This window comes from Cryptomeria japonica, chromosome 11 (assembly GCF_030272615.1).
Source record: "Cryptomeria japonica chromosome 11, Sugi_1.0, whole genome shotgun sequence".
Taxonomy (NCBI): Eukaryota; Viridiplantae; Streptophyta; class Pinopsida; order Cupressales; family Cupressaceae; genus Cryptomeria; species Cryptomeria japonica.
Genome location: NC_081415.1, coordinates 148,752,764 through 148,761,812, shown reverse-complemented (window position 1 = coordinate 148,761,812; position 9,049 = coordinate 148,752,764). Strand labels below are relative to the sequence as shown.

Genomic DNA, 9,049 nt, shown 5'->3' with positions numbered 1-9,049 from the left:
TTCTTTCAATTTAAGGTCCATTATGCAGTAATAAAATCATCTTATTTGCCTTTCCATCAAGATGGAGACTTAGCATCAAAATCCTGTTTTGAGATTTTCTTGAAAATGGCATGCTTATGTCTGCAGCAAGTGAATCACTTGAAATGGTTGCTGATCTAATTATAATGACGCATGAAAATAGGAAAAGAGAGAGAAGCAAATAGGAGTGGAAGATAATGTTTTACAAATCTGCCTTCCCTTGGTTAAAGTAGTGGGTCTGCGTGGAATATTTACAAAGTCGAAGATTGTGGAAGCTATGTAGGAGAAAACAGAGTAATCTAAAAGTTTTGGATATCTTCGATTGTTGATTTGAGCTGTGAAAAGCGTACATAATTTGCCATTCTCAAAGCAAAAGAGGGCTATTGGTAGAACAAATCGAACTTTTCTCTATCATGCCGAGAAACTGTGGGTTCAAGACTAATTTAAGGAGAAGCCATTAGAATAAAGATAATAAAGCTCTTGGTTTGACAGTCTATAATAATTATTTAGGTGCAACTGGATTGATCGTGTGTGCTTACTTTTTAGGTATCTATGTAATCAATTACCGGTATTATCTCTTGGCCTAAAAGAAAATTATTTTCAGCATTAATATTTTCTTTGTAAGGATAGGTGTTACAGGGCAACTTAGACTCTATTGCATGGAGAAGAAATAAAACAAACAAATATGTCATTGAATGAGAATAAAGAGCCCAATGGACTATATTAGAACATTGAACAAGTAACATTTCCAATGAGCTATTTAGAGATTTTAAGAAAAAGAATGTTCATGATGCAAAAATAGAGAAGACCCCGTTGAACTTAGTGGTAATTACTCTGAAATTGTATACAAAGCATCAGTGCTATGAAAGAACTGCAAAGTAAGAACCCTTGGTAGAATTAGCCCGTAAGTTTTAGGTTTACCTCAGAACTATCGTAGTTCTAAATTAATTGCAAGTAAATGGCTCTCAACAATTCAAGGATGGGTTTTCATCAATTGAAACATAGGTTTGGGGCAAAACAATGATGCCATTATGAGTAAGAGTTTTCACATTTACCTCTATATCAACGTATTTATATATTTGTTATAAGTTTCAACAAATGGTGGTCACTAAGTGATTTGATGTTAGGATCTATGACTGTTGCACGTGAGATGTTAACTCTTACAATGATTAAATGAAGCTCTTAGAATTACAATCAAATTGCTTAAATAAACATAATTAATTGCTTCAATAAACATAATTATCAAATAGCGACAAATTGAATAGAAGAGAGAAAGAAAAGAGAAAAAAAAACACAAGTTGATAATGGAGTTCGCCAATGGGCATCTCCGGGTCTCTCCAATGGAGTGGCCGATCCTTGATTCAGCTCCATAAAATGTTTACAAAGAACCTCAATGGTTACAAAGACTCCTTATGTCTCCTCGGATGATAATGAATTACAAAAAGTCCATCTCCAGCTAGTGCAACAAGCTTGACTTCAAGCTCCCAATGCACAGAGATGAACCATTCACTATCAAACTCTCCAAGAGAAATTCTCTCACATAATAGTCTCCAATCTCTAATTCTCACACAATTCTCCTATGTGCAATTCTGCCACAATGGTCTAATTCAAACTCGCAAATTACCCCTTTTTATACAATTTTACATGTTAAAATGGGGTTAACAATAATATTTTCCCCATATCTTATAAATTTAGATTAAACCGTTTAAATCATGGTTTATATTTTTGAGATTCAAAACTACAATCTGGGTTTTTATAAAATACAAGAATGGTATTTTTTTTCATTTGGACATGAGGAAAAATAATTTGCCTCCTAGTATATTTACTACAATCTAGGTGTCTATAAAATAGAAGAATGGTGCAATAATAACAAAGGCTGAGCGCCGAGAAACCCTAAAGAAAAACTCTAAACAATGTTTAGCTAAATGGCAGTCATTCACATGGGTAATCCTAAACCCTGAAAAATGGAGAAATAATAAAATATTATGGCCCATTTGCAGAAACAAGTTTAAGCAATGTATGACAATTTCTGCTCATCTCACCTCATGCAAACCTTAAACAAAATAGTCTAGTATTAGCAAACACGGTAAAAAAAAATGACAATATTATTAGAAAAACAAGATTTTGTATTCCCTATCCATGTATGAAGTTTCGTGAATCAAATACCATTTCAACAAGAAGTTTAAATAAGAAAATAAAATTCTGAATATGAGGGGAAGACATTATGCATGGCAGACAACAAAGTTTGATGAGGAGGAGTGGGATCTGAAAAAATGCGACAAGCCCCTGAAAATAGCAATGGTTATGTGTGCTTCCCAAAAACCCATTTACAAGAGGCAACAAAGTATTAGCCAATCGTTCACAAGAAAAATATTTTTTTTAAATTAAAAAATTAAAAAATATGCATGTAAAAAAAAATTGAAGAAAGAAAAATATTTGGTTACAATTAATCAAAATATTTTCTTTTAATAATCATTTAAACATAAAAAATGAATTTTCATTACAATAATATTACCTAACAACAAATACTAATAACTAGCAAAAAAAAAAAAAAAAAAATTGGAATTCCTTTCTCTAATTCTCGATGCTTCTATATTTTTCCCTTGTTGTCTGCAAGTTGTTATTGATGACAAACCAGACCCACTGAACAGCCAATAATTTGTCCGCTGTTTTGTCTCACAATTTATATGAAACTCTGTTTAATATAAGGGATTAGGCGCTTTCCCTAATTACTTAACCGAAAACTCCAATGACCGTCATAACTTTTCGACTGCAATGGCCGTCAAAAATTTTCATCCACCTATTACTAATTTAAAATCTCCGTACAGTTAAAATAGTTAGGAACAGTTTTAAGTATAATTATAGAAACAGTGTTAAACCCAATTATAGACTTTAAATAAAATTGTTTCGACAAGCATGGAAAGCCCAGTGTATTAAAATGATAAAGTTTTGTTGACCCAAAATGAACGAGGAAAGGGTGTTGAAGTTTTATTCAAACCAACAAAATGAAAGTTATAAGAGAAGAGAAGATACTCAGATCTTTTTGAGCATAAATAGCCCAATGGACTATACTAGAAAGTTAAACCCAATTATAGACTTTAAATAAAATTGTTTCGACAAGCATGGAAAGCCCAGTGTATTAAAATGATAAAGTTTTGTTGACCCAAAATGAATGAGGAAAGGGTGTTGAAGTTTTATTCAAACCAACAAAATGAAAGTTATAAGAGAAGAGAAGATACTCAGATCTTTTTGAGCATAAATAGCCCAATGGACTATACTAGAAAGTTAAACCCAATTATAGACTTTAACTAAAATTGTTTCGACAAGCATGGAAAGCCCAGTGTATTAAAATGATAAAGTTTTGTTGACCCAAAATGAAAGAGGAAAGGGTGTTGAAGTTTTATTCAAACCAACAAAATGAAAGTTATAAGAGAAGAGAAGATACTCAGATCTTTTTGAGCATAAATAGCCCAATGGACTATACTAGAAAATTGAACAAGAAACATTTCCAATGAGCTATTTAGAGATGTTAAGAAAAAAATTGTTCATAAGACCTTGTTGAACTTAGTGGTAATTACTTTGAAATTGTATACAAAGCATCAGTGGTATGAAAGGAATGCAAAGTAAGAACCCTTGGTATAATTAGCCTATAAGTTTTAGGTTTATCTCAGAACTATCGTAGTTTTAAATTAATTGCAAGTAAATGGCTCTCAACAATTCAAGGATGAGTTTTCATCAATTGAAACGTGGGTTTGGGGCAAAACAATGATGCCATTATGAGTAAGAGGTTTCACATTTACCTCTATATCAACGTATTTATATATTTGTTGTAAGTTTCAACAAATGGTGGTCGCTAAGTGATCTGATGTTAGGATCTATGACTGTTGCACGTGAGATGTTAACTCTTACAACAATTAAATGAAGGTCTTAGAATTACAATCAAATTGCTTAAATAAACATAACTATCAAATAGCGACAAATTGAACAGAAGAGAGAAAGAAAAGAGAAAACAAAACACAAGTTGATAATGAAGTTTGTCAATCGGCTACATCTCCGAGTCCCTCCAATGGACTGGCCGATCCTTGATTCAGCTCCAGAAAATGGTTACAAAGAACCTCAATGGTTACAAAGACTCCTTACATCTCCTCGGATGATAATGAATTACAAAAAGTCCATCTCCAGCTAGTGCAACAAGCTTGACTTCGAGCTCCCAATGCACAAAGATGAACCATTCACTATCAAACTCTCCAAAAGAAATTCTCTCACACAATAGTCTCCAATCTCTAATTCTCACACAATTCTCCTATGTGCAATTCTACCACAATGTTCTAATTCAAACTCACAAATTACCCCTTTTTATAAAATTTACATGCTAAAATGGGATTAACAATAATATTTTCCCCATATCTTATAAATTTAGATTAAACCCTTTAAATCATGGTTTATATTGAACTGATCCCCTAAAATCCCTTTAAAAATATTTCAAACTTTATATTTTTGAGATTGTCATATTTCGGGTTTGATTTTGGTTTGAATATTTAGAAGTTATTGATAGGAGGCTCGAGCTTTGATATCTCGAATCACCGCTCGCATATGATAGAAAAACAAACTGCCACTATCTATCCCAAAACAACCTCATGGTATAGTGGTAGGAAGTGGTGGATAGTAACTATAGGCTCACCGGTTCAAACAATCGACCCTCCATAATTCTTCATAGGGCATTTAATGATCTTCAAATAGAAGCACCGTCATCACATATCCAAGAAATCTGCCTAGCCTAGCGGCGGAGGGTAAAAATAGGAACTAAGAGGTTAGGGGTTTGAATACCCCTACCCATGTTATTGTAAATGGAACAAATGACTTCCGAAGGTGCTGCAATATTATCTATTTTTTATAGAAAAATCATTTTTCCATCTGTACATCTGGCTCATCACCACAATCAAGACTACAACAATATTGTTGAACATATGCATGATTCTATCCCTTCCATAAGCATCTAAATCAAGTGACAAGTGATCTTGATTAGCCTTGATTGCTTCAATTTCATTGATCAAGACTACAACAATATTGTTGAACATATGCATGATTTTATCCCTTCCATAAGCATCTAAATCAAGTGACAAGTGATCTTGATTAGCCTTGATTGCTTCAATTTCATGCTTAGAATTACCCGACTTGACAGACATAAGAGACAAATCTTTACTTGCATTAATCAACCTCTTCAATTGCCCTGTGTTTGCAAAAGACCAATTAGTCTTAAGTCTATGAGAATGTACAATATACTTAATGTCATCTTTAAACAAATGATACTGATTAGATTCCTCCTGCAAACATCTAGTGGAACCACATGAAACTGTACCTTATCAACATACTTACTTGAGATTATGAACCTTAAAGTACATTGCATTGGTACTTACAATTTATTGTTTTCGCAAACCCAACCTAGTGGATAAGGTCTCTTATGTGGTGAAGTTTTCAACCCCAAATTCCTTACAACATCTTCTGAAATTAAGTTAGTTTGGGATCCACTATCTATGAGTGCATCAACTTTAGTGTGTTTCGCAACAACCCTTATATGAAAAAGCTCATCAATGATACCGAAAAAGGCGCTTGGGGTAGTGGTGGAGAGAGATAGTCCGAGGTGGTAGGTCGTGTAACCGGATCGTCCTATACCACTAAGGTCTACCCATTTCATCACATTGAAGAGTGGAAGGTTAATAGAGCCTTTGTGAAAGAGCAAAATGTCCTGAGTGGTTAATACTGGGTTGATTGATGGGTATCCACAAAATGGAGGAGATGCTACATAGGCGTTTTCCGGACCCTATTACCGCGATGAGCGCTCTCTAGGCTTGTAGCGGGTTGGGTTACTTGGAACAAGGTAAGATGCTTCATGGGTATATTAATAGAAGAGAAATTGAGCCAAATGTCCCAGTCCCCAAATAAAAAATATCAAAATTCACAGAAGAGCTTACCCTACAGAATTGGCCCTTTATACCAACAGCTTGACTGGTCCTATCCCACCAGAACTGGGTAAGCTCTCTCGCCTTAAATTTCTATCTCTATGGGACAACCAGCTGAGAGGTACCATACCAGCCACAATTGCTAATTGTACACAACTGCGTTACCTTGATTTTGAGCTAAATCATCTCAGTGGAGCAGTCCCCTTCGAGCTGAGGAAGCTTTCAAATCTCCAAATGTTGAGTCTTTCATCTAATCAACTAGTGAGTGGTAGCACTGTCACCATCCCAATTCTTACTGCCCTCCGGAATTGTACTAGCCCGTAATGGATTGCTCACAATTATTTGACTGGATACTTGCCAGAGAAGCTCCCTACAAATCTTTCTCTCTTATTACTAAATCGATCTCTCTAACAATCAGTTCAGAGGACACATACCGCATCAAGTGGCGAGTCTTGCTAATTTACAGTTTTATTTCAATTTGTTAAGAAACTCCTTTCAAGGATCTCTGCCTTTGGAAATCGGAAAAATGAATCAGCTACATCATTTATGGGAAATATGTTTCTGTGTGGTGAATGGATGCAATTGCCTGCATGCCCTGTTCATACTATTCAGCCTGAAGACAACAAAAAAATTAGAATAATAGCACCGGTGGCTGGAACCTTTACCTTCCTATTGTTTTGTTTATTGATCTTGGGGCTAATTTACAGGAGGCGCGACATGAAATCTGATGTTCCCAGTCATATCTTGCATTTGAAAGTCATGGATGACAGGGAGATTTCCTACCAAGAAATCGTTAAAGCTACTGATGGATTTGACCAGAAAAATTTGATAGGGACTAGTAGCTTTGGTTCAGTGTACAAAGGTATTATGGGTGATAATAGAGAAGCTGCTTTCAAGCATCTGAATTTGGAAAATGAAGAAGCCAGGAAGAGCTTCTTCAGGGAATGTAAAGTGTTGGCAGAAGTCAGGCACAGGAATCTGGTGAAAATCATATCCTTCTGTTCAAAATTCGGGCGCAAAATATTGGTTCTAGAGTTCATGGCCAAAGGAAATCTGGAGACACTTTTGCTTTCAAGTTGTATCTCATTGACCTTCATTGAGATATTGAACATAGCAATCGATGTTATCCATGGACTAGAACATCTACATCATGACTGTTTTCAACAAATTATACATTGTGATATAAAACCAAGTAACATTCTTCTGGGCGAGGACATGACAGCACATATAGCAGATTTTGGGATTTCTCGAATAATTTATGGTTCAGGCACCAGTACCACTAGCTCAGGAGGTATTTCCACTCTAGCTCTAAAAGGATCCATGGGTTACATTGCACCAGGTATTGCTTGCAGTCATGCAATTATCTTTCTTCTCATATATTTGTCCATTTCCAAATGTCTTCTGTACATCTCTAACAAGATTCGTTCTTTTGCTTTTACGATGTAGAGTATGGACTTGGTGGGAAGGTATCCACGAGGGGCGATATTTACAGTTACGGTATTATGCCATTGGAGATGGCGACTGGAAAGAGTCCAACCAACCATATGTTTGTGGGAGAAATGAACCTCCACAAGTGGGTAAGCATGCATTTTGACAACAAATTGGAAGAGATAATTGACATGAGAATGATGGAGGATACAGGAGAATATGAAATAAATCAATGCCTCATTTCCTTCTTTCTTACTGCGTTGGAGTGTTCAAAGCAGCCCCCCAATGAAAGACCCACAGCTAGAGAGGTGGCAGGAGTATTGGAAAGTATTAGGAAGACTCTCCTTGAAGCTTGAATTAGTATTAGGTTGTGTCAGAAAATAACTTTACAATTTGTGATAAATTGTTATGTTCATGTTATGTCAGTTGTGTTGGCTGTAATAAAATCACTTTATTACATTAGCCGTTAAATTCTTTTTGTATTTATCTATAGGGAGGTTTGAATAGCTTATGTTTTAAAAAGGTTCAATATTTACTCTCCTTGAAGCTTGAATTAGTATTATGTTGTGTCAGAAAATAACTTTACAATTTGTGATAAATTGTTATGTTAGTGTTATGTCAGTTGTGTTGGCTGTAATAAAATCACTTTATTACATTAGCCCTTAAATTCTTTTTGTATTTATCTATAGGGAGGTTTGAATAGCTTATGTTTTAAAAAGGTTCAATAATTTAATATTATAAATTTTTTTTTTGCTATATGCTGGTTGTAATAAAACAACTTTAATGATTTAGTGATGTTAGGAAACAAAATCTTTGGTTAGTGTCATCTTAGTTGTAAAAAACATTGAATAGTTATGTTTTGAAAATACTATAACAATTATATTGTAATATACGAATTTTTTCTTTTAATAAATTGATAATTTTATTTCAAGTTATTGATTTTGCAGTTATGAAGTTTTGTAAATGAATGATACTTAATAGTTATATGGGATAGTTGTTCAGTCAACTTTAAACCATACACACTAAGCAAAATATTAAGCCTACAGAATGTCAGTTTTGTACAAGAATGATACATAATAGCTATATGGGACAGTTGTTCAGCTAGATTTAAACTACACAAACTAAGCAACATATTAAGCCTAGAGAATGTCAGTCAACTCTGAGTGCACTTTCAGATCTAGAAGTCAGGCCTTAATGTGTGACATTTAAGCCATCAACAATTGATCTTTAAAAAGACAAAGTGGTTGATTCTCTACCATCATCAAATACAATTGAATACCTACCTTTTACTTTTTCTAATTAAAAATCTATTATTATAATAAGAATGAATAGTGTGTATTCGTCATCAACAGCCTGTGAAGGCAGGTTGGTTTGTTATTTCCAAAATCTATGGAGACTCAAAACAAAGTCTATGCACAAAATTGTGCTAGCCCTACCTTCACATAATTGAAAGACAAAAAAATAAAGTAAAATGACAAAAATTACAAATAGAGGCATGAGTTTCCGATAGTATTAACGCCAGCGTAGAGTTTGGTTCACTTTTTTCTAGCCTGGTAGAAGCATTAAATAATATGATTGTATCATCTGAAGTTGAATTTTCACCACCAAAACATTATTCAACTTGTGCAATTGAGGAGAAAATT

At 34.3% G+C, this 9,049-nt stretch overlaps 1 protein-coding gene across 1 annotated transcript; it reads left to right on the top strand.

The window, feature by feature from the left end:
- The first annotated feature begins 6,695 nt into the window (after positions 1-6,695).
- LOC131079428 (probable LRR receptor-like serine/threonine-protein kinase At3g47570) lies at positions 6,696-7,762 on the top strand. Its single transcript, XM_058017375.2, has 2 exons — positions 6,696-7,317; positions 7,425-7,762. Exons 1-2 carry the CDS (start codon positions 6,696-6,698, stop codon positions 7,760-7,762), a joined length of 960 nt encoding a protein of 319 aa, XP_057873358.2.
- Positions 7,763-9,049: the final 1,287 nt, after the last annotated feature.

Coding starts and splice junctions, on each gene's coding strand:
- LOC131079428 (XM_058017375.2), top strand. CDS start 6,696: ATGAAATCTGATGTTCCCAGTCATATCTTGCATTTGAAAGTCATGGAT. Junction 7,318..7,424: donor CATGGGTTACATTGCACCAG/GTATTGCTTGCA, acceptor TTTACGATGTAG/AGTATGGACTTGGTGGGAAG.